Source organism: Bombina bombina, chromosome 6 (genome assembly GCF_027579735.1).
Source record: "Bombina bombina isolate aBomBom1 chromosome 6, aBomBom1.pri, whole genome shotgun sequence".
Classification (NCBI taxonomy): Eukaryota; Metazoa; Chordata; class Amphibia; order Anura; family Bombinatoridae; genus Bombina; species Bombina bombina.
Window position 1 is genome coordinate 919,353,111 of NC_069504.1, and position 25,620 is coordinate 919,378,730.

General features: G+C 38.9%; 1 protein-coding gene across 2 annotated transcripts in view; it reads right to left on the reverse strand.

Annotated features, from left to right (window-relative positions):
• GABRP (gamma-aminobutyric acid type A receptor subunit pi) overlaps positions 1-25,620 on the reverse strand; it is a 58,433-nt gene that overhangs the window by 6,167 nt on the left and 26,646 nt on the right. For both annotated transcript variants that reach the window (XM_053718561.1, XM_053718562.1), the window contains one exon: positions 10,830-10,982. In XM_053718561.1, the coding sequence (XP_053574536.1) occupies positions 10,830-10,982 (153 nt within the window). The remainder of the gene's footprint in view (positions 1-10,829; positions 10,983-25,620) is intronic.

Sequence of the window (25,620 nt, forward strand, 5' to 3'; positions counted from 1 at the left end):
CCTTGGAGAAGTAAAGCTAAATCTGCCTTTTGAACATTTCACAAGGGATCTCTCAGTGCTGGAGGATCATTTTAGAATATCTCACCTGAGCAGAGAGGTTTTGAATATCAGGACCCCAGTCTCTCTGTCTGCATGCAGATTGATGTGACTATTTAAAATCGTATCTTTTGACATAACATGGTCTGTCCACAAAAGTATGAAAATACCCACTATTGTATTTAAAATCAAGTAAAATAGCCAACTTGGAGAAAAATGCTACGATCCAAAGGCATCCTTTGCAACTAATTTATATGTATAGCTCAACTCATTCCATGAAGGTTTTGTCAGAAAATGAGCCAACTTGATAATATAAATCTACTATCCACAAAGCACTGCCAAATCCAGTTGACTTTACAGCTAAAGATGGTGATGTCAAGTCACATGCTCTTTGCCTTCCTACTTCCTGTATTTAGTATTCCAGATTCATGTCGGAATATATTTAACAAATACAGTTGTCAACAGTTGTAAGGCCAGTTTGAACAGGGAGAGCCAAATGAAAGATTACGAGTTTTGCGCTAAACAGGGTGCGAAACTAACGCCAAAAAAGTTGTGTTATTTCACTCTCCATAACGCTGACATTACGAGCTATTGAAAAGCCTCCTTGTGCATGCGATATGGTGACGTTAAGCTCCATACCGCACAAAAGCCAAGGTCTGCTTTGACGTGCTCGTGCACGCTTTCCCCTATAGACCTCAATGGGGAGAGAGTGTTAGAAAAAAACCTAATACCTGAAGTGCAGAATGAAAAATCTCCGTAACGCAGCCCCATTGATGTCTATGGGGGGAAAAAAAAGTTAAGTTTAAATCTAACACCCTAACATAAACCCCAAGTCTAAACACCCCTAATCTGCCGCTCCTGACATCGCAGACACCTAAATAAAGTTATTAACCCCTATTCCGCCACTCCCCGACATCGCCGACACTAATAAAAGTTATTCCCTTTTATTACATTATTGTTGCTGTTATTTTTCCCATTAAAAAGTTAAGTTGTTGTTTAGGATTTTAAACACAGTTGGTGAGGGTATGACAATAATACATCTTAGTCATTTGTTAGGTTATTATGTATATTTTTTGCAGTATATCTAAGCAAACTCTGTGCCCATAAAAGGTACTCTATGTTTTTAACCTTTTTAAGTTCGTATTATACAGCAGTGAGGAGGTTAATATCCTCTTCACTGCCTATAAATAGACTAGGTTGTAACATAGACAGTAGTCTATGAATAAGCGCCACTAGGGGGCGCGATACGCATCAGACTGTCCTTACCTGTCCTGCCATGTCTGTCTGCACATTTTTATACTTGTATCAATAAAGGATTTTTTTCAATTTTTAAAATTTTGGACTGTCATAGTTTGCCTGCATCCTGTATTTTGTGTAAAAGTTATTAACCCCTATTCCGCCGCTCCCCGACATTGCCACCACTATAATAGAGCTATTAACCCCTAATCTGCCGCTCCCCAACATCGCCGCCACTATAATAAAGCTATTAAGCCCTAATTCTCCGGCTTCCCACATCGCCGCCACTATAATAAAGTTATTAACCCCTAAACCTCAGGCCCCCACATCGCCGCCACTAAATAAACCGAAGAACCCCTAAACCTTCGCCTCCCACACCGCCGCCACTAAATAAACCTATTAACCCCTAAACCTCCGGCCTCCTACGTCTCTGCAACTAAATAAACCTATTAACCCCTAAACCGCCGGCCCCCCACATCGCAAAACACTAAATTAAACTGCTAGCCCCTAAACCGAATACACCCCCTAACTTTAAATTAAAATTACAATATAACTATATTTAAATAAATACTTACCTGTGAAATAAAAATAAACCTATCATTTAACTATAAATTAACCTAACCTTACTATTCTAATAAAATAAAAAATACTACCAATTAAAAAATCTAAATTACAAATTTAAAAAACCCTAACACTACGAAAAAAATAAAAAAATCTAAAATTACAAAAAATAATAAACACTAAATTACGAAAAATAAAAAACATTAAGCTTACAAAAAATAATAAATGAAAAGATCAAAAATAAAAACAATTACACCTAATGTAATAGCCCTATAAAAATAAAAAAGCCCCCCAAAATAAAAACACCCCCTAGCCTACAATAAACTACCAATAGCCCTTAAAAGCTCTTTTACCTGTAAAAAAATACAAAGTCCCCCCAACAGTAAAACCCACCACCCAACCAACCCCCCAAAATAAAAAAACCTAACTCTTAAAAAAACCTTAGCTACCCATTGCCCCTAAAGGGGCATTTGTATGGGCATTGCCCTTAAAAGGGCATTCAGCTCTTTTTCATTACCCTTCATTACCCTTCACTGAAGCTTCAATGCAAGGTAGCTGTTTCAAAATGGTGTACCTTGAATTCCTATTGGCTGATTTGATTCTTCAAATTCAAATCAGCCAATAGTATGAGAGTTACTGAAATCCTATTGGCTGTTCAAAACAGCCAATAGGATGAGAGCTACTGAAATCCTATTGGCTGTTCAAATCAGCTTGATGCCCCTGTTTCCGCACGAGCCTTCAGGCTCACCGGAAATGGAAGTTATGAAGCAGTGGTATAAAGACCGCTGCTCCATAACTTGTCTGCCTGCTCTGAGGCCGCGGACAGAAATCAACTTGATCGAATACGATCGGACTGATTGACACCCCCAGCTAGCGGAAGATTGGCTGAGAATCTGCAGGGGGCGGCATTGCACCAGCAGTTCACAAGAACTGCTGGTGCAATGATAAATGCTGACAGTGTATGCTGTCGGCATTTATCGATGTGCAGCTGACATGATACGCTACATCGTATCATGTCCGCTCGCACTATGATAAAGTTACCCCTTAATAGATAGATGTGTTTTTCTAACATAGGGTAGATTACAAGTGGAGAGCTAATTACTTGCTTGCCCGCGGGTGCATGATACATAACCAGCCTTTACAAGTGACTGGTTATTGCTACAGCGAGCTCAAAAACACATTAGAGCTCAAAAAATTAATCATAGGTCAGACCTCTGGTTAATTTTTTAAAAGTGCCCCAATGGGCCCCAAATTAAAGTATTGTTTAGTTTATTATTTAAAAAAAAGTATATTTTTTTAATAAAAAAACATAATTTATGTAAGAACTTACCTGATAAATTCATTTCTTTCATATTAACAAGAGTCCATGAGCTAGTGACGTATGGGATATACATTCCTACCAGGAGGGGCAAAGTTTCCCAAACCTTAAAATGCCTATAAATACACCCCTCACCACACCCACAAATCAGTTTAACGAATAGCCAAGAAGTGGGGTGATAAGAAAAAAAGTGCGAAGCATATAAAATAAGGAATTGGAATAATTGTGCTTTATACAAAAAAATCATAACCACCACAAAAAAGGGTGGGCCTCATGGACTCTTGTTAATATGAAAGAAATGAATTTATCAGGTAAGTTCTTACATAAATTATGTTTTCTTTCATGTAATTAACAAGAGTCCATGAGCTAGTGACGTATGGGATAATGACTACCCAAGATGTGGATCTTTCCACACAAGAGTCACTAGAGAGGGAGGGATAAAATAAAGACAGCCAATTCCTGCTGAAAATAATCCACACCCAAAATAAAGTTTAACAAAAAACATAAGCAGAAGATTCAAACTGAAACCGCTGCCTGAAGAACTTTTCTACCAAAAACTGCTTCAGAAGAAGAAAATACATCAAAATGGTAGAATTTAGTAAAAGTATGCAAAGAGGACCAAGTTGCTGCTTTGCAGATCTGGTCAACCGAAGCTTCATTCCTAAACGCCCAGGAAGTAGAAACTGACCTAGTAGAATGAGCTGTAATTCTTTGAGGCGGAATTTTACCCGACTCAACATAGGCAAGATGAATTAAAGATTTCAACCAAGATGCCAAAGAAATGGCAGAAGCTTTCTGGCCTTTCCTAGAACCGGAAAAGATAACAAATAGACTAGAAGTCTTACGGAAAGATTTCGTAGCTTCAACATAATATTTCAAAGCTCTAACAACATCCAAAGAATGCAATGATTTCTCCTTAGAATTCTTAGGATTAGGACATAATGAAGGAACCACAATTTCTCTACTAATGTTGTTGGAATTCACAACTTTAGGTAAAAATTCAAAAGAAGTTCGCAACACCGCCTTATCCTGATGAAAAATCAGAAAAGGAGACTCACACGAAAGAGCAGATAATTCAGAAACTCTTCTAGCAGAAGAGATGGCCAAAAGGAACAAAACTTTCCAAGAAAGTAATTTAATGTCCAATGAATGCATAGGTTCAAACGGAGGAGCTTGAAGAGCTCCCAAAACCAAATTCAAACTCCATGGAGGAGAAATTGACTTAATGACAGGTTTTATACGAACCAAAGCTTGTACAAAACAATGAATATCAGGAAGAATAGCAATCTTTCTGTGAAAAAAAACAGAAAGAGCGGGGATTTGTCCTTTCAAAGAACTCGCGGACAAACCCTTATCTAAACCATCCTGAAGAAACTGTAAAATTCTCGGTATTCTAAAAGAATGCCAAGAAAAATGATGAGAAAGACACCAAGAAATATAAGTCTTCCAGACTCTATAATATATCTCTCGAGATACAGATTTACGAGCCTGTAACAAAGTATTAATCACGGAGTCAGAGAAACCTCTATGACCAAGAATCAAGCGTTCAATCTCCATACCTTTAAATTTAAGGATTTCAGATCCGGATGGAAAAAAGGACCTTGAGACAGAAGGTCTGGTCTTAACGGAAGAGTCCATGGTTGGCAAGATGCCATCCGGACAAGATCCGCATACCAAAACCTGTGAGGCCATGCCGGAGCTATTAGCAGAACAAACGAGCATTCCCTCAGAATCTTGGAGATTACTCTTGGAAGAAGAACTAGAGGCGGAAAGATATAGGCAGGATGATACTTCCAAGGAAGTGATAATGCATCCACTGCCTCCGCCTGAGGATCCCGGGATCTGGACAGATACCTGGGAAGTTTCTTGTTTAGATGAGAGGCCATCAGATCTATCTCTGGGAGCCCCCACATTTGAACAATCTGAAGAAATACCTCTGGGTGAAGAGACCATTCGCCCGGATGCAACGTTTGGCGACTGAGATAATCCGCTTCCCAATTGTCTACACCTGGGATATGAACCGCAGAGATTAGACAGGAGCTGGATTCCGCCCAAACCAAAATTCGAGATACTTCTTTCATAGCCAGAGGACTGTGAGTCCCTCCTTGATGATTGATGTATGCCACAGTTGTGACATTGTCTGTCTGAAAACAAATGAACGATTCTCTCTTCAGAAGAGGCCAAAACTGAAGAGCTCTGAAAACTGCACGGAGTTCCAAGATATTGATCGGTAATCTCACCTCCTGAGATTCCCAAACTCCTTGTGCCGTCAGAGATCCCCACACAGCTCCCCAACCTGTGAGACTTGCATCTGTTGAAATTACAGTCCAGGTCGGAAGAACAAAAGAAGCCCCCTGAATTAAACGATGGTGATCTGTCCACCACGTTAGAGAGTGCCGAACAAACGGTTTTAAAGATATTAATTGATATATCTTCGTGTAATCCCTGCACCATTGGTTCAGCATACAGAGCTGAAGAGGTCGCATGTGAAAACGAGCAAAGGGGATCGCGTCCGATGCAGCAGTCATAAGACCTAGAATTTCCATGCATAAGGCTACCGAAGGGAATGATTGAGACTGAAGGTTTCGACAGGCTGTAATCAATTTTAGACGTCTCTTGTCTGTTAAAGACAAAGTCATGGACACTGAATCTATCTGGAAACCCAGAAAGGTTACCCTTGTTTGAGGAATCAAAGAACTTTTTGGTAAATTGATCCTCCAACCATGATCTTGAAGAAACAACACAAGTCGATTCGTATGAGACTCTGCTAAATGTAAAGACGGAGCAAGTACCAAGATATCGTCCAAATAAGGAAATACCACAATACCCTGTTCTCTGATTACAGACAGAAGGGCACCGAGAATCTTTGTGAAAATTCTTGGAGCTGTAGCAAGGCCAAACGGTAGAGCCACAAATTGGTAATGCTTGTCTAGAAAAGAGAATCTCAGGAACTGATAATGATCTGGATGAATCGGAATATGCAGATATGCATCCTGTAAATCTATTGTGGACATATAATTCCCTTGCTGAACAAAAGGCAATATAGTCCTTACAGTTACCATCTTGAACGTTGGTATCCTTACATAACGATTCAATAATTTTAGATCCAGAACTGGTCTGAAGGAATTCTCCTTCTTTGGTACAATGAAGAGATTTGAATAAAACCCCATCCCCTGTTCCGGAACTGGAACTGGCATAATTACTCCAGCCAACTCTAGATCTGAAACACAATTCAGAAATGCTTGAGCTTTCACTGGATTTACTGGGACATGGGAAAGAAAAAATCTCTTTGCAGGAGGTCTCATCTTGAAACCAATTCTGTACCCTTCTGAAACAATGTTCTGAATCCAAAGATTGTGAACAGAACTGATCCAAATTTCTTTGAAAAAACGTAACCTGCCCCCTACCAGCTGAACTGGAATGAGGGCCGTACCTTCATGTGAACTTAGAAGCAGGCTTTGCCTTTCTAGCAGGCTTGGATTTATTCCAGACTGGAGATGGTTTCCAAACTGAAACTGCTCCTGAGGACGAAGGATCAGGCTTTTGTTCTTTGTTGAAACGAAAGGAACGAAAACGATTGTTAGCCCTGTTTTTACCTTTAGACTTTTTATCCTGTGGTAAAAAAGTTCCTTTCCCACCAGTAACAGTTGAAATAATAGAATCCAACTGAGAACCAAATAATTTGTTTCCCTGGAAAGAAATGGAAAGTAGAGTTGATTTAGAAGCCATATCAGCATTCCAAGTCTTAAGCCATAAAGCTCTTCTGGCTAAGATAGCCAGAGACATAAATCTAACATCAACTCTAATAATATCAAAAATGGCATCACAGATGAAATTATTAGCATGCTGGAGAAGAATAATAATATCATGAGAATCACGATTTGTTACTTGTTGCGCTAGAGTTTCCAACCAAAAAGTTGAAGCTGCAGCAACATCAGCCAATGATATAGCAGGTCTAAGAAGATTACCTGAACATAGATAAGCTTTTCTTAGAAAAGATTCAATTTTTCTATCTAAAGGATCCTTAAACGAGGTACCATCTGATGTAGGAATGGTAGTACGTTTAGCAAGGGTAGAAATAGCCCCATCAACTTTAGGGATTTTGTCCCAAAATTCTAATCTGTCAGGCGGAACAGGATATAATTGCTTAAAACGTTTAGAAGGAGTAAATGAATTACCCAATCTATCCCATTCCTTAGCAATTACTGCAGAAATAGCATTAGGAACAGGAAAGACTTCTGGAATAACCGCAGGAGCTTTAAAAACCTTATCCAAACGTATAGAATTAGTATCAAGAGGACTAGAATCCTCTATTTCTAAAGCAATTAGTACTTCTTTAAGTAAAGAGCGAATAAATTCCATCTTAAATAAATATGAAGATTTATCAGCATCAATCTCTGAGACAGAATCCTCTGAACCAGAAGAGTCCAAAGAATCAGAATGATGGTGTTCATTTAAAAATTCATCTGTAGAGAGAGAAGATTTAAAAGACTTTTTACGTTTACTAGAAGGAGGAATAACAGACAAAGCCTTCTTTATGGATTCAGAAACAAAATCTCTTATGTTATCAGGAACATTCTGCACCTTAGATGTTGAGGGAACTGCAACAGGCAATGGTACATCACTAAAGGAAATATTATCTGCATTAACAAGTTTGTCATGACATTTAATACAAACAACAGCTGGAGGAATAGCTACCAAAAGTTTACAGCAGATACACTTAGCTTTGGTAGATCCAGCAGGCAGAGGTTTTCCTGTAGTATCTTCTGGCTCAGATGCAACGTGAGACATCTTGCAATATGTAAGAGAAAAAACAACATATAAAGCAAAATAGATCAAATTCCTTATAAGACAGTTTCAGGAATGGGAAAAAAATGCCAAACATCAAGCTTCTAGTAACCAGAAGCAAATGAAAAATGAGACTGAAATAATGTGGAGACAAAAGCGACGCCCATATTTTTTGGCGCCAAATAAGACGCCCACATTATTTGGCGCCTAAATGCTTTTGGCGCCAAAAATGACGCCACATCCGGAACGCCGACATTTTTGGCGCAAAATAACGTCAAAAAAATGACGCAACTTCCGGCGACACGTATGACGCCGGAAACGGAAATGAATTTTTGCGCCAAAAAAGTCCGCGCCAAGAATGACGCAATAAAATGAAGCATTTTCAGCCCCCGCGAGCCTAACAGCCCACAGGGAAAAAAGTCAAATTTTTGAGGTAAGAAAAATATGATAATTAAAGCATAATCCCAAATATGAAACTGACTGTCTGGAAATAAGGAAAGTTGAACATTCTGAGTCAAGGCAAATAAATGTTTGAATACATATATTTAGAACTTTATAAATAAAGTGCCCAACCATAGCTTAGAGTGTCACAGAAAATAAGACTTACTTACCCCAGGACACTCATCTACATGTTTGTAGAAAGCCAAACCAGTACTGAAACGAGAATCAGTAGAGGAAATGGTAAATATAAGAGTATATCGTCGATCTGAAAAGGGAGGTAAGAGATGAATCTCTACGACCGATAACAGAGAACCTTATGAAATAGACCCCGTAGAAGGAGATCACTGCATTCAATAGGCAATACTCTCCTCACATCCCTCTGACATTCACTGCACGCTGAGAGGAAAACCGGGCTCCAACTTGCTGCGGAGCGCATATCAACGTAGAATCTAGCACAAACTTACTTCACCACCTCCCTTGGAGGCAAAGTTTGTAAAACTGATTTGTGGGTGTGGTGAGGGGTGTATTTATAGGCATTTTAAGGTTTGGGAAACTTTGCCCCTCCTGGTAGGAATGTATATCCCATACGTCACTAGCTCATGGACTCTTGTTAATTACATGAAAGAAAAAGAAAAACGGCACAGAGCAGTTTTTAAGGGCTAAAGTTGGCGGGTGTTGGGTGTTAGAAAAAAATAAACGGCACTGAAAAGTGCCTTTACATTGCTTTCTATGGGAACTGTGTGTTCCCTGTAAATATATATGTATATGCTTATATACATATATATTTATGTTAATATGTGTATACACATAGTAACACATAAATATATATGTATATGTTCATAGACATATATGTTTATATTTGCTGCCCATCGCAGCGGGACTTACCCCCTTTGCTGCGCTAGTTCTCATGCAGTGTCTCACAGCATGAAAATGAGGCACTCATAGGAGCCTATGGAAGCACGCTCTTGTGAGCGCAATGCTTCTGTGCAATGCAAACACAAGGTCACATTCGCCTTCCACCTCACTTTTAATTTTCTGCTCAACTTGTAATCTGGCCTATAGTATTAATTTAATATTAATGTTACTAAAAATGAAGTCTACCATATACTACAGACTGTTTAGTTCATTTTGTAAATGTTGCACAGCGGAATTGTATTTGATTAAGGGCCAGATTACAAGTGGAGTGGTATTTAACGCTCCTGCTCACGCAGCAAAAAGCAGAAGTTAGAATATTATGCGCATGCTCACGTATTCACACATAGAAGTAAATGGAGCAAAAAAAGTGGGGGAAAAAACACCCTACTCATGCGCAAATCAGATTGCATATTCTCAAGTGCGCTAACCCGACATGAGAATATTAAATATTTTACATTCCAATGTTCTTCACATAGCAGAATATGTTCTATTTATACATAAATACATATTTATATATATATATATATATATATATATATATATATATATATATATATATATATATATATATACTGTATATACATGATTATACATACATATATATATATATATATATACAGATCTATGTATTTTTAAATAGATATTCCTATATATATCTGTATATATATATATATATGTATGTATAATCATGTATATACAATATATATATATATATATTTATGTATAAATAGAACATATTCTGCTATGTGCAGAACATTGTAATGTAAAATATTTACAGTAAAAATACAGTATAACATAAACTAAAAATGAAAATTGCATAAAAATTATTTTAATTGTTTTAATCTACTTAAATGCAAAGGGATTAAATTAATTTATATACAGTGTATATATATATATATATATATATATATATATATATATATATATATATATATCTTTATATGTATACATATGTATTTATGTGTTTATATGTGTATATACTGTATGTCTGTAAATATTATATATATATATATACTTACATACACACACATACACATACATACATACATACACACACATACATACATACATACATACACACACACACATACACATACATAATTAGACATGTATATGTATGTATATCTTTGTTAAAGTTGTTTGCAGCCTTTTTTTTCTAACACAGAGGGACCTCATATCTTTGAGCCCTTATAACTTATTTTTTTTATTAGTTTAGTGTTATTATGAGTGTAACTTTAGTTTTACATGTACTTTTGATGTGTTTTGTGACACTTTTTTTGTTACGTGAAACAGTTAACCAGACCTCTTAGGTGGCGATATCCCAACGCGCATTAAACTTAATTGTGCTCAAGCAATTGTGTTTATTTTCAACTTGAAATACGAGCGCTACATCTGACGTGCACTAGCAGCCGCGATAAACCCCTTATCGCTCACGGGTAACTGTTTGCGCGCCACTCGTAATCTGGCCCTAAGTGTTTACTGTTTATGTATGTAAAACATGTAGAATTTTTCAGTAATAATATTGCAGCCTTACCAAAGCATGTTCTTGCAGGAACAGAAGAACTCGAAATCCAAAATGATACCCAAGATACGACAACGAGCAGGCTGGACGGTATGTATGTCTCCAGAATGAAGTAGATAACGTTTCTTTTAAGCACAAAATAGAGTGCAAGTCTTGGATAATTACCTATTTAGAGAAAATAGACTTAATATCAACAATATCATGAAGCTTTTAGCAAAGAAACTAACAATCAGATCACTGCATGTGCTTTTAATTTATAGATCATATAAATCATATCACTGCTATTAACAAAACTGAAAATCCTTATGTTAAGACAGCCTAATAAATAAATAAACAATCTGTAGAATTATTAAACTAATATACACCTAGATTACAAGTTGTGCACTAAACCCGGTGCGCAAATAATTCTAAAATTTAGCGGTACCGCACTTTCCATAGCGCTGCCATTACAAGTTTCAAAAAATCCTTCTTGTGTTGTGCGGTATTGGCAATAAGTTCTATTCTGTACAAAAGCCAAGTCCTGACTTGACGTGATTGTGTACATTTTCCCGCATAGACATCAATGGAGAAAAAGTGTTCGAAAAAAACGAACACCTGCGATTGCGGAATAGCAATTGTTATAACGCGTTCCCCATTGATGTCTATGGAGACAAAGAAAGTTTATTATAAATCTAACACCCTAACATAAACCCCTAGTCTAAATACCCCTAATTCGCCACCCCCCGACATCGCCAACACTAGAATAAATCTATTAACCTCATATCCGCAACCCCCTGACATCGCCAACACTAGAATAAACCTATTAGCCCCTAATCCGCTGCCCACCTGCATCGCCAACACTACAATGAACCTATTAACCTCTAATCCGCCACCCACCCACATCGCTGACACCTAAATAAAGCTATTAACCCCTAATCCACCGCATTGCAAATACTAAGCTAAACCTATTAACCCCTAAACCACCAAACACCCACATTGCAAATACTCAACTAAACCTATTAACCCCTAAACTGCCAAACATCCACATCGCAACTACCTAAATTAAACAATTATCCCCTAAACCTAACACCAACTAACTTAAAATTTGCATTTTAACAGTTTTTCACCACTAGAGGGTGTTAGTTCATGTGTTTCATATAGATAACACTGTGCTCATGCACGTGAAGTTATCTGGGAGCAGGCACTGACTGGCTAAACTGCAAGTCTGTCAAAAGAACTGCAATAAAGGGGCAGTTTGCAGAGGCTTAGATACAAGATAATCACAGAGGTTAAAAGTATATTAATATAACTCTGTTGGTTATGCAAAACTGGGGAATGGGTACTAAAGGGATTATCTATCTTTTAAAACAATAAAAATTCTGGTGGAGACTGTCCCTTTAAAATAAATAAAAACATACCAAAAACATACCGAAACATACCAAAAATAAAAAACCTACATTACTAAATTAAAAAATCCTAACACTACGAAAAAAACAAAAAACCTAACAAAAAAAAACTAACAAAAATCCTAAAAAAAAATAGTCTAAAATTACGAAAAATAAAAAAAATCCCTATAAAAGCAAAAAAGCCACCCCAAAATAAAAAAACCCCTAATCTAACAATAAACTACAAGTATCCCTTAAAGGGGCCTTTTGTAGGGCATTGCCCTGAAGCAATCAGCTATTTTTTTTTTAAATAATTTTATTTATTTCCAACAGTGAGTACAGTTACACAATATAGGTTTTGTTCCACCTCACAGGGTGGTAAAGTGCATTTAGAAAGCAGGAAGATACATCAGTAAGGATATTTGGAACATTTGATAATACCAATACGTTTATACCTCTCAGAGCAATGTTATAATCGAAAATAACAAATATTGAACACAACTTGTGTACTCACTATTGGGGTTTTATAGTTATAACTATTACTAAACTATCCAAAACAAACAACACTAAGCACCTACATAACCTAAAATACACTAAGATAAATAAAGATAAAGATAAATAAATGTGTGGGCAGGGCCGGTGCTAGGATTTTTGGCCACACAGGCGAGGATACATTTTGCCGCCCCCCCCATTACATACCATCCCATTGCTAGTTAAAGGGATATAAAACCTAATATTTTTTTTTGAGCATGAAATTTTAAGCAACTTTTTAACTAAAGGGACAGTCAACACCAGACTTTTTGTTGTTTTAAAAGATAGATAATCCCTTAATTACCCATTCCCCAATTTTGCATAATAATACACGTTTTGCCTCTGTAATTACCTTGTATCTAAGCCTCTGCAGACTGCCCCCTTATCTCAGTGCTTTTGACAGACATGCAGTTTAGCCAACCAGTGCAGACTCCTAAATAACTCCACCGGAATCGCAACCCAGGTTCTGAACCAAAAATAGGCTAGCTCCTAAGCTTACATTCCTTTTTCAAATAAAAATACCAAGCGAACAAAGAAAAATTGATAATATGAGTAAATTAGAAAGTTGCTTAAAATTGCATGCTGTATCTGAATCATGAAAGTTTAATTTTGACTTTAGTGTCCCTTTTAATTAGTCATGAAACCCCTGGTTGCTAGCATTTTGCGTTATACTGTTTATATAGAGTACAAGAATATCTGTCTCCTAATTTTCATATACATTTGTCAAGCCTTGTAAACATCAGATGTATATGGATATGCATTAAAAAGGTACAGCAAACTAATGACACCTAGATATAACGTTACCCCCTCAGTCAAAGGAGATTCTTAAAAAAACACAATGTTTCACATACACACACACACACAGATACACATACACACACAGACATACATATACACACACAGACATACATACATACATACACATAGACATACACACACACACACACACACACACATTAACACACAAACAAATAGACATATACATATCTACACACATAGACATACACACACATACATAGTTAAACACACACACACATATCTATGATGGGTGTCAAAAGGTTCTTTAGCCAATTATTCCCTGTGGATCTATTTTTTAGGAAATGTACTGTGGTTTAGCAGTGAGGGGAGAGGACAGAATAGTATGTTACTCTCTAAGGTCAAATTAAAAAAAAAAAATTATGAGGGGGGATAGGGGGCTGTGTGCAGAGATCTGGATTGTGCAAGTCCCTCAAGGTATTTTATAAGATTTAGGGAAAGGGCACAAACTTCACATGAATATGAAAATAGCAAGTACATTAATTAATAATTTTGCATCTTATTCTACAAACTTTGTGTGCAACATCAAGACCTCTGAAGAGAATGGGTTAACTAATGACTGCACTAGCAACAACCGTTTAAATCATTTTAACGGTGCAGTCAGCTATCTGCATTCCAATCTATCCTAACATCATTTACAGCCCATAAACATTAGGAACTCCCCACAGCAAGTAAGAGGGAAATGTTTAACTAAACACTCTGCTGGTGTTACCCTCCTGATTCAAGCAAGGACTGTAACTGTCAGAGGTCTTTCCCGGGCTCACAGTTCTGATAGAGAGTGAGGCAGATCAGGCAGTTACATATCAATGAGCATGCTGGCTCAAACATGCTACTTAAGTTAGATTTAATTGCCGAAGTGCTGGAATGGAATCAGGAGGGTTAACTCACTGACAGAGGTCGTTCCCAGGCTCACAGTTCTGTAGGAGAGTGAGGCAGCTCAGGCAGGCAGGCACACAGATCCATGCACACGCTGCTCAAACATGCTACTTTATCTTTATTTACAATTTATTTGCCGATATCCCACCTGAGGAATGCTTTACTCAGCAAGCATCACTAGACGGTCGTTGTCACAGGAGCACAAGTTTATCACCTACCTGCATGGTGATCAGCCCCAGCTCCGCTCAGTGACAAGTTTCTTCATACGAGCAGCAGCTGCTGCTGCCGGGACCTCAGTGCACCTTATCCCGGATAGAGATCAATTCAGGCACAGACAGCCGTAAAGGCGGGACTCATTGCTTAAAATTATTGTCCCCCAACTCACGCTGGCTCCCAGAGTTCCTTAATCCCATGCTATCCTGGCAGGAGTTTACGCGCGCCTGTGTCACTGCTGGGTCTGGGTGAGTGTGCCGGGAGGTATTGGTTGGACTGTGGGGGCGTGCCTTGCGCTCCGTGCACTATTACCCAATTTGCATTAGAAGTTAATGCAAATTGGCTGAGTCTTATGCAAAAAAATAAGGGACATAAAAAAAAAAATCCAGGCTGCTCTAAATTGCGCCCCCCTGCTGAGGCGCCCTAAGGCGATTGCCTTAGTTGCCTTATACCAAACGCCGGCCCTGTGTGTGGGGCAGGATAAACATTACACTGTTTTTTTTTTTGTTTTGTTTTGTTTTTTTTCCTTTGCTGTTATTTTTTGCATGTTCAAACATGCACTGTGATATTGGAAAGAGTATGTTGGGTCTATTACATTTGCTGGATCTGTCAATGTTTAAAGTGACGGACATACTGTACTAGGTAGGTTTAAGAGCGCAATAGAAGGGAAGAGTGTGGCCAAACACACAGGAGTGGGCACAGGATATAAAAAGGTTGTGTCAACCAGGAGTTTGATATTAATGTTTTTTATTTACTATCAATATGAAAGTGAAATGAACGAAAGGGGGGTGACTAGCCCTGATGATATGTAATTAACATGGATGTTATAAATGAGTTCTGACCTATTACTGTTAACCAGGGAGCCTTTAAAACAAAATTATCCTACCTCCCGTGATAACAAAGTTGTGCTCTAGTATGGCACCAGATTAAGTAGTAACAATAGATTATGCAGCGGTATAATAAAAGACTGGGTACTATATGGCTGGAGTTTGCGCAGTGCCCTAAACGCTATTGGAGAAGGTGAACCGCAGATTGACTTTCTGCGTGATGCATTTACCCCCTCAAGAGGATGGCAGTAAAATCCCCACATTGTTTACAAGTTGCAGGAATTATAATACTTAACATTTGCTTAAAATAAAACACAAATAAAAAACTAACTATACTATAAAAATAACACAAAACAGAGTAAAGCAGCACCTGGCTGAATGTCCAGTTAGATATTCTGGCTCCAATCACTATAAATATAATCAATATTATGCAGAATAGCATGCAGCTCCCCTTAGGGTCAAGTACATGTCTACATACTGTTGGTAAATATAATGATATAAAACTTTAAAAGGTTAATACGTGGACCACACCAGTCAGAGACATTAGACTTTGCACTTAATATATCTAATACTTCAGTGAGACAAGAAACCTTTGCTAAGCTGCTTAATTGGCTGATTATTATAATAGTGTTGACTCAGATTGAACTGTATATGTGCTATAATGTTAGATAATCAGATTTTGCTGATGTCACAAAACTTATAACAGTGCAATAGTTCAAAACATAATGTGTACAGAAGTGTTGTGGAGCATATGAAAGCTGGTCAATAAGATATGCCCATTCAAACACATCTACTACTTTCTGGGGCTTTGGAGAATACTAATGTCAATTAGCATAACATAAGGAGGTGAATGTTATAATGCAGAGCCGTCTATATATCAATAGCTTAAGTTAAATGAGCTTGTAAAAGGTGACCGGCTCAAATATAAATCACAGTGTGAAACTGACTAGCCGACTCCTCTCCGGGAATAAAAGTTACGCAGAAGATCAAAACAGCTTGTGCTCCCACACTCATGCAGTTTATTACACGCTGACAGTGAACAGAACACCCATAATTGAAGCTGTCTTCTCAGAGTCTGCATGCTGGAATGTTGTGTCTCTGGTGGAGCGGGACCAGCAAAAGGGGGAGGGTCATAGATGCTATAATCCCTGAAAAGATTTGTCAGATACAGGTAAAGTTGAACTGGCAGGCAATATTCCATAGAGAAAATAGCAGTATCATGTTGTTTACTGAAAATGTCATGCATTTCAATAGGTGCTGTAGGCATACTTTCCCATTCTGTGTCACAAGCAACTCTAAAGATCTTCAGATTACATGCAGACTGTACAGATTCAATTTCTACACAATGGCTTGTAGGCTTGCTAGAGGGGATGTCGGCAGAAGTGTAGGAAACATTTATGACTTTGCTCTGTGTCCTCTCCGTGTCAGACAGGTCTGAAACTTGAAACTGCGCCATCAACTGCTGCATTGCCGCTTCCAATCTGTCAAAGGCAGGCAATAGCTGCGCAGCAAGAGCAGGGACCAGAGAGTGGTTCCAAGCTTAGGGTTAAAGGGTTCTGTGGTGAGGTCCGCTTTACTATTACAATTCAAAGAGCAGTTTTCTATTACAGGGGGAATCCCTGTTTAACCAGTAAATGTGCCTTCCGGGGTAGAAGTGGTAACTTGTCTTCTGTCTGCTGTGATTCCCGGACAACACGAGTGTCAAGGGAGATGCAGATGGCTTAGGATGTTAGCTGCAAAAATAGTTATTCAAGGAGGTTTTCCACGGAGCCATGAAAACTTGCAGCTATCTTAGGGAGCCGCCCACCGGAAGTCCTCAGCAATCAGCTATTTTACATAAAAAACAACAATATAGCCCCTAAAAGTAAACCCCCCCCCACTCACCTCCCCAAAATAAAAAAGACCTAACTCTAAAAAAACCTAAGATACCCATTGCCCCTAATTTGTATAGGCATTGCCCTTAAAAGGGCAATCAGCACTTTTGCTGCCCATTAAAAAATAAAAAAGCCCTAATCTAAACCCCCCCCCCCAAAAAAAAAACCTAATACTAACCCCAATAAATGTACTCACCATTCCTGAAGTCCGGACATCCATCTTCTTCCAAGTGGAACAAAGTCTTCATCCAGGCAGGCGAAGATCTTCTTCCAGGGCGGCACCATCTTTCATCTTCATCCCGGGGGCGTGAAAGGGAAGGTGGTGCGGAGCTGGAACGGCCGCCGCACAGACATCCAGCATGGAGGATCTTCTTCATGTGATCATCCGCCCCACAGACCAGGAGCAGAGGAGGAGGAGCTTGGAGCCGGGTATATCTATTCTTGATGTAAGACTTGAGTAGTGAGATGTGGAAGACTGGGTGTATGTGCAGGGTTTTGGGCAAGGAAGCTTTGTAAGCAACAGGAGACAGTCTTTTCAGGACTTTGTAAGGACCGATAAACCTAGGCCCCAATTTGTGACAGGGTTGACGTAGACAAATATGTCGAGTAGAGACCCAAACACGTTCACCTACCGAGATGGCAAATACAGAAGCTCTATGACGATCAGCAAACTTTTTGTATCTAGAGACAGCTGAACGTAGCTGAGAGCGAATATGTTGCCAATGAGTGGTGAGTTCAGTAACGTGTCGGTCTGCAGCAGGAACCCCAGTGGAACAAGATTCGCAGGAATGCCATGAAGTGGTACCACATGCAAGAGAAAAAGAGACGATAATTCTTGGGCAGAAGGCAGTTTTGTTAGGGGTACAAAATGAGCCAGTCTGTAAAAGCGATCCACCACAACCCAGATAACTGTATGGTGGTCAGAAGGAGGAAGGTCCACAATGAAATACATTTCTATGTGTGTCCATGGTTGTTTGGTAATGAACAATGGTTGGAGCAAGCCGGGAGGCAAGGATTGGGAAGTTTTGTTGGTAGCACAAGTTGTGCAGGCTTTCACATAATCCTGAGCATCCAAAAATTCAAAGACTCCAGCCTCCACATTCAATAAAAGATCTTTATTCTTTCACATATAGGGTCCCAGCAACATATACAATGTTTCAAGCCTGCAATAGGCTCTTAGTCATGTACCAGCAACATATACAACGTTTCAAGCCTGCAATAGGCTCTTAGTCTATTGCAGGCTTGAAACGTTGTATATGTTGCTGGGACCCTATATGTGAAAGAATAAAGGTCTTTTATTGAATGTGGAGGCTGGAGTCTTTGAATTTTTGGATACTGAGGCGACTTGGCAAGTCTGTCACTCCGTGCCCCACTGGAAAAAGATAAAGGTGTGCTGTTTCCACTAACCCTTGGATATCACATAATCCTGAGCGTCAGACTTCATAGTAGGCCTCCATATGTGTTGGGAAAGACACTTAAAATTCCTTGTCAAATCAGGATGTCCTGAGAGTTTACTATCATGAGCCCAGGACAGCACAGGAGTGCGTAGGTTCAGCCACGGGGGCTTCAGGAGGTTTACTAGACTGGGCATGTTGCAGTCTTTGAAGAAGGGTGGTATTCAGTTGAGCAACCACACAGTAGGGAGGTATGATGTGTTCAATAGGAGCTTCAGAGGAATCACTTAAGTGAGGAAACTGACGGGAAAGGGCATCAGCCTTCTTGTTTTTGGTCCTAGGAAGATAAGAGACCACAAAGTTAAAACGGGAAAAGAACAAGGCCCACCTGGCCTGTCGAGGATTGAGTCTCTAGGTAAGTCAGATTCTTGTGGTCGGTGAGAATCTGAATGGCATTGGCGGTGCCTTCTAACCAATGATGCCATTCAGTCAAGGCCATCTTAATGGCTAAGAGTTCACGATTACCCACATCGTAATTCCTCTCTGCAGGAGTAAAGTGTTTGGAAAAAAAGGCTACAGGGTGCGACTTGGAGGTTAAAGGATCCCTTTGGGTTAAAACTGCTCCAGCCCCTATCTCAGAGGCATCAACCTCTAAAGTGAAATGTAGGTCAGGATCAGGATGGTGGAGCACAGGAGCAGAACAGAAAGCCTTTTTAGACGAGTGAAGGCATATATGGCCTCAGGGGGCCAATGTTTACAGTCTTTGTTCCGTTTTGTCAATTCCGTGAGTGGAGCGACTGTTTGAGAAAAGTTCTTTATAAACTTGCAGTAATAATTGGAGAACCCCAAGAATCTCTGTAATTCCTTTAATGAAGTAGGTTGAGGCCATTCTAAAACTGCGGTGAGTTTAGCAGGATTCATGGCAAAACCTTCTTTCGACATGACAAAACCAAGGAACTGGATCTGAACTTGGTCAAACTCACATTTTTCTAGTTTGGCTACCAAAGAATTGTCTCTAAGACATTGAAGTACCTGTCTCATGTGCTTATGATGCTCCTCCAGAGTTGAAGAGAAAATAAGGATGTCATCCAGGTAGACAATGACGCAAATGAGGAGGTCACGGAAGACATCATTGACAAATGCCTGGAAGACTGCAGGGGCGTTACACAGCCCAAAGGGCATTACGAGGTATTCATAATGCCCTGATCTTGTGTTGAAGGCGGTCTTCCATTCGTGGCCTGGGAAGATACGAATCAGATTGTATGCCCCATGTAAGTCCAGCTTGGTGAAGAAGCAAGCATTCTGGAGTGAGTCATACAGTTCGGTGATCAAAGGAATGGGATAGCGATTCTTGATAGTTATGTTGTTCAAGGCCCTGTAGTCGATGCAGGGTCTGAGCCCACCATCCTTCTTACTGACAAAAAAGAAGCCTGCCCCATCAGGAGAAGAGGAAGGGTGAATGAAACCTTTAGCTAGGTTCTCTTGGATGTACTCCTCCATGGATTTAGTTTCAGCTTTGGAGAGTGGATACGTCCTCCCTTTAGGAAGTGGGGCTCTGGGAAAAAGGTCAATTTTGCAGTCATAAGGACGGTGGGGTGGCAGCACGTCAGCTGCTTTTTTTTCTCAAACACATCTGCGAAGTCCGCATATACTGAGGGAAGGTTTGGAGGAGTCTGTATACTAGCTATGGGGATGTGGAGCAGAGCAGTGACTTTAGCAAGGCAGGAGTGGAAACAGGAGGTGCCCCAGGAGGCAGCCCTTCCGCCCAGTCAAATTGTGGATTGTGTATAGGAAGCCAAGGAAGACCAAGGATGACAGGTTGTGCTTGGGAATGAATGACTTTGACCTACAGCTGTTTGGTATGAAGGACTCCCACAGTCAGGGTCAGGGGTGCTGACTCAAAATGGATCAACCCTGAACCAAGGGGGTTGCCATCCAGAGTAGTTATTTTGAGACAATGTCTTTTCTGCAGAAGAGGCAAGCCAGCTTGAATCATAAAACGGTGATTCCGAAAGTTTCCAGCTGCCCCTGAATCAATGAAGGCTTGCGTGTGGACAGTATTCTGAAGGAAGGTAAGGGTAACAGGTACAAGAATCCAAGAGGATTGAGGGGATTTAGTAGTGATCATGCTTAGAGGTACCCCAGTGTTATCCCCTAAGCATCAATTTTTTCCGGCCAAATTTCACAATTCTTTAGTTGGTGGGTGTTAGATCCACAATAAAAGCATAGTCTCAATCTCCTTCTTCTCTGTCTTTCAGACTCTGAGGGTTTGAAGGAGGAGAGATCCATGGGTTCCTCCACTGAGGTAAATGGAGCTGTTGAAGGGGTAGAGAATACTGCAGAAACCGGACGAATAGAAGGAAGCGAGAGTCCAGACTGATACAAAGTGTTATAAAGTCATCCAAAGAAGAAGGAATATCACGATAAGTGAGTTCATCTTTGATGCATTCATGCAGACCCCTCCTAAAGGCTGCCTTGAGAGCACTGGCATCCCAAGTGGTTTCAAGGTGAGAAACTCGATGGCGAATTGTGCCACATTTCTATTGCCCTGGCGGAGATCCAGGAGAGAAAATTCTGCAGCAGAAGTACGACCAGAAGTCCCAAACACAAAAGAAAATGCAGAAATGAAGACATCAGCATCATGCAGGAGTGGAGCGTTCTGTTCCAAAAGGGGAGAGACCCAGACTAGGGCCTTGTCTTCAGTAAGGAAATGATAAAGGTGACCCTTGATTGGTGAGACTGAAAGGTGTGAGGATCGTTACGGAAGTGCAGCCTGCACTGGTTTAGAAAACTCCTACAATCAATAGTACCTTCATATTTGTCAGGCAATGGTATCCGGGGAATACTTCCAGAAGCAGGGGAAGAAGCCGCAGTACTAGGAGCAGAGACTATTTGATAAATACTCTAAATGATGAGATATTAATAAAGGGAAAGGGTGCTGCACACAGTTAATATTGAACTAGGAATTAGTAATGTAAGGGTAACATTAAAAAAAGCGTGTACATGATAGCACTCAACTACTCATAGTTTACAAAATTAAATAATAATTGTATATATCACTTGAAGAAGGAACAAGAAGGATGTTGGTTAAAAATGAACTTTTATTTATTACATATATTAAAAAAATTAATGAAGAAGAACCCATATAAAAACACAAATTAAACATATGCTGTTGCAAATTGGGAATATTAGAGTGTCAATTCATGTAAATGTTGACATTCTATATGTAATGGTAGTAAGTCACTGGTTGGCCTAATATAATATAATATGCGGTGCATTATCGAGATTGTGAATAAAACAGGTCTCCAATTAAAGAATGAGTTCTATATGATTACGATGATCGGTAACTAATTACCCACTCTTGCCCTAAGTTATCAAATGATAAATGGGAAATAGTTCCCGAAACGGCAACATATACGAATGAATAGGGTAGTAGTGTGAACTAATAAGATTGCATTATAATCAAAAATACTGCCCACTGTAGAACTAGGGTACTCGCTTGCTAAGTATTAAGCAACTGCCAATATACAGTGTGGAAGCTTACAATATAAAATGCTGTAACGTTAAGCGGTTTCGCTAGTGTCAAGGACACTGCCCGCTGTCGACCTGAAGAGTATGTACTATTGATATACAGGTATAATAGTATACTAAGAGGCAATACTATATTACTTAAACTTAAAGGCTAGTATGCTGGTGTCAGAAATGTTGCCCTCTAGATATTAACTAAATAATGTGTAAACATATACCAAGTAACAATATTAAGTACTTAGAGTTAGACAGTAATTTGGTAGTGTCAATGACACTGCCCGTTGTTAGAGACCCTAATAGCAATAGTGTACCAGTGACTATTTATTGTTAAATGTGTTTGTTTTCTGTTTGTTTTCTGTTTTATGTCTAACGTTTATATCAAGATTGCATTTAATTATTTATTAATATAGTGTGGCTATACCACCAACATAGTCTATGCTAGGCGCTATACAGGTTATAAATTGCTAAAGGAATATGGAGATTTGCTGAAAAACAAGAGAATCCCCAGATTCTCACTCCCCTAACATGTTTCGCTAAGACAGATCACTGGTACACTATTGCTATTAGGGTCTCCAACTAACAACGGGCAGTATCATTGACACTACCGCATTACCGTCTAACTCTAAGTACTTAATATTGTTACCTGGTATATAGCCATTAGGTATATTACATTATTGATATTTATGAGATATAGGTTAAAGGCGGGTAGTGTCTGTACACTAGCGTAACCGCTCAAGATTAACCAGTAGTACTCGATACCATATTACTAGATACGAAGGTAATATAAGCATACAACTATTCTCTTGTAACGGGCAGTGGGGCACTCAACTGCTAAACCGCTTAGGGCATACAGATGGTAACATTACTATATATATATATATATACACACAAGTATACTGTATATATATATATATATATATATATATATACAGTATATATATATATATATATATATATATATATATATATATATACAGTATATATATATATATATATATATATATATATATATATATATATATATATATATACATACCTGACACTTTTAGATCAGCAGTGGGCAGTGTCCTTGACTAGCGAAACCGCTTAACGTTTCAGCATTTTATATCGTATGTTTCCACACTGTATATTGATAGTTGCTAAAAACTTACCCAGCGAGTAGCTTGGCTCTATAGGGAAGCCAATATATTTATTCAACTACATTCTCAGTGGGGTACACAACTGCTAAAACCATTCAGGGCAAAAATTATGGTAACATTATATATATATATATATATCCATCCATAGATATAGATATCCATCCATAGATGCTGATGAAGGAGGCAAGACCTCCGAAAATGTTACAGGAATAAAGTAACTTTGCTGTGAAAGACCTGAGAGTGCACTTCTTTTTGGTTACTATATATATATATATATATATATATATATATATATATATATATATATATATATATAGAGCAGTATAGAAAGATGAAGGGCACTCTCAGGGATTGTGAAATTTGCATATCAGCAAACAAGTTATTTATTCATTGTTGTTAGTCACAACTTTGTTAAGTTGACGTTTCGGCTTACGCAGAAGCCTTCACCAGTACAAGTAAAAACTCGCAAACGGCTAAAAGCCGTGCCCACCAGAACCGGTCAATAGATCATATATCATATCATATATATATATATATATATATATACCTGACATCCTACGTATATGGATGTTTACACATCATTTACTTAATATCTAGAGGGCAGTATTTCTGACACCAGCGTACTAGCGTTTAAGTTTAAGTAATATAGTATTGCCTCTTAGTATACTATTATACCTGTATATCAATAGTATATACTCTTCGGGTCAACAGTGGGCAGTGTCTTTGACACTAGCGAAACCGCTTAACGTTACAGCATTTTATATTGTATGTTTCCACACTGTATATTGGCAGTTGCTTAATACTTAGCAAGGGAGTACCCCAGTTCTACAGTGGGCAGTTATTTTCATTATAACACAATCTTATTAGTTCACACTACTACTCTATTCATTCGTATATATTGCCATTTCGGCAACTATTTCCCATTTATCATTTGATAATTTAGGGCAAGATTGTGTATTTAGTTACCGATCATCGTATTAGATTGCATCACTGCCCCATCATTATATTATACTGCTGAATAGGCAGTTTACACATGCCCTGCATAGAACTCCTTCTTTAATTGCTCTAATTGGAAACCTGTGTTATTCACAATCTCGATAATGCACCACATATTATATTCTATTACGCCAACCAGTGACGTACTACCATTAGATATAGAATGTCAACATTTACATGAACTGACACTCTAATATTCCCAATTTGCATACGTTTAATTTGTGTTTTTATATGGGTTCTTCATAAAATTTTTTTTAAATATATATAATAAATAAAAGTTCATTTTTAACCAACGTCGTTATTGTTCCTTCTTCAAGTGATATATGCAATAATTTAATTTTGTAAACTATGAATAGTTGAGTGCTATCATATAAACGCTTTTTGTAATGTTACTCTTACATTACTAATTCCTAGTTCAACAGGAGTGGTATTCCCTGCTGCAACTAGTGCAGAGAGTTGAGCGGTTATAGCCTATAGTTTGGAATCCACACTCTGCAACTGTGTGGTATGGGTTCCCAACATCTGTCCTTGAAGATAAACTGCTCTTGCTACCTCATTTGGCTCCATGGCCCAAGTATAATGTAATGCTCATGGGATATTCCACTATCAGACCGAACTCGGCCAGTAGTCATCGAGCCAGAATGATAGGGAATATCCCAGAGCAGAGAAAGTTCACAAGATGAGGTAAGCGGCACTCACCACAGGCAGGATAGTCTTTGGCGGCAACAGGCAGGGAATCAGAGAAAGGCAGTTAAGGGGTAAACCACTAGAAAGGTCAAGCAGGCAGGATTTGGAAACCGTAAGGCAGTCCAAAGGTAAACCACTAGAATGGTCAGACAGTAAAGGTTTGGCAATGGTAAAGCAGTCCAGAGGTAAACCACTAGGATGGTCAGGCAGGCAGGGTTTGGCAACAGAGAGGCAACCCAGAGCAATAGGGGTTAATCAAGCAGAGTAGTCAGATAGGCAGGGTTCAGCAATAGTATATTAATCCAGCAGTTTAGGGGTAAACAGGCAGAGTGGTCAGACAAGCAGAGTTCAGCAGCAGTATATCAATCCAGCAGTTTAGGGGTAAACAGGCAGAGTGGTCAGACAAGCAGAGTTCAGCAGCAGTATATCAATCCAGCAGTTTAGGGGTAAACAGGCAGAGTGGTCAGACAAGCAGAGTTTAGCAGCAGTATATCAATCCAGCAGTTTAGGGGTAAACAGGCAGAGTGGTCAGACAAGCAGAGTTTAGCAGCAGTATAT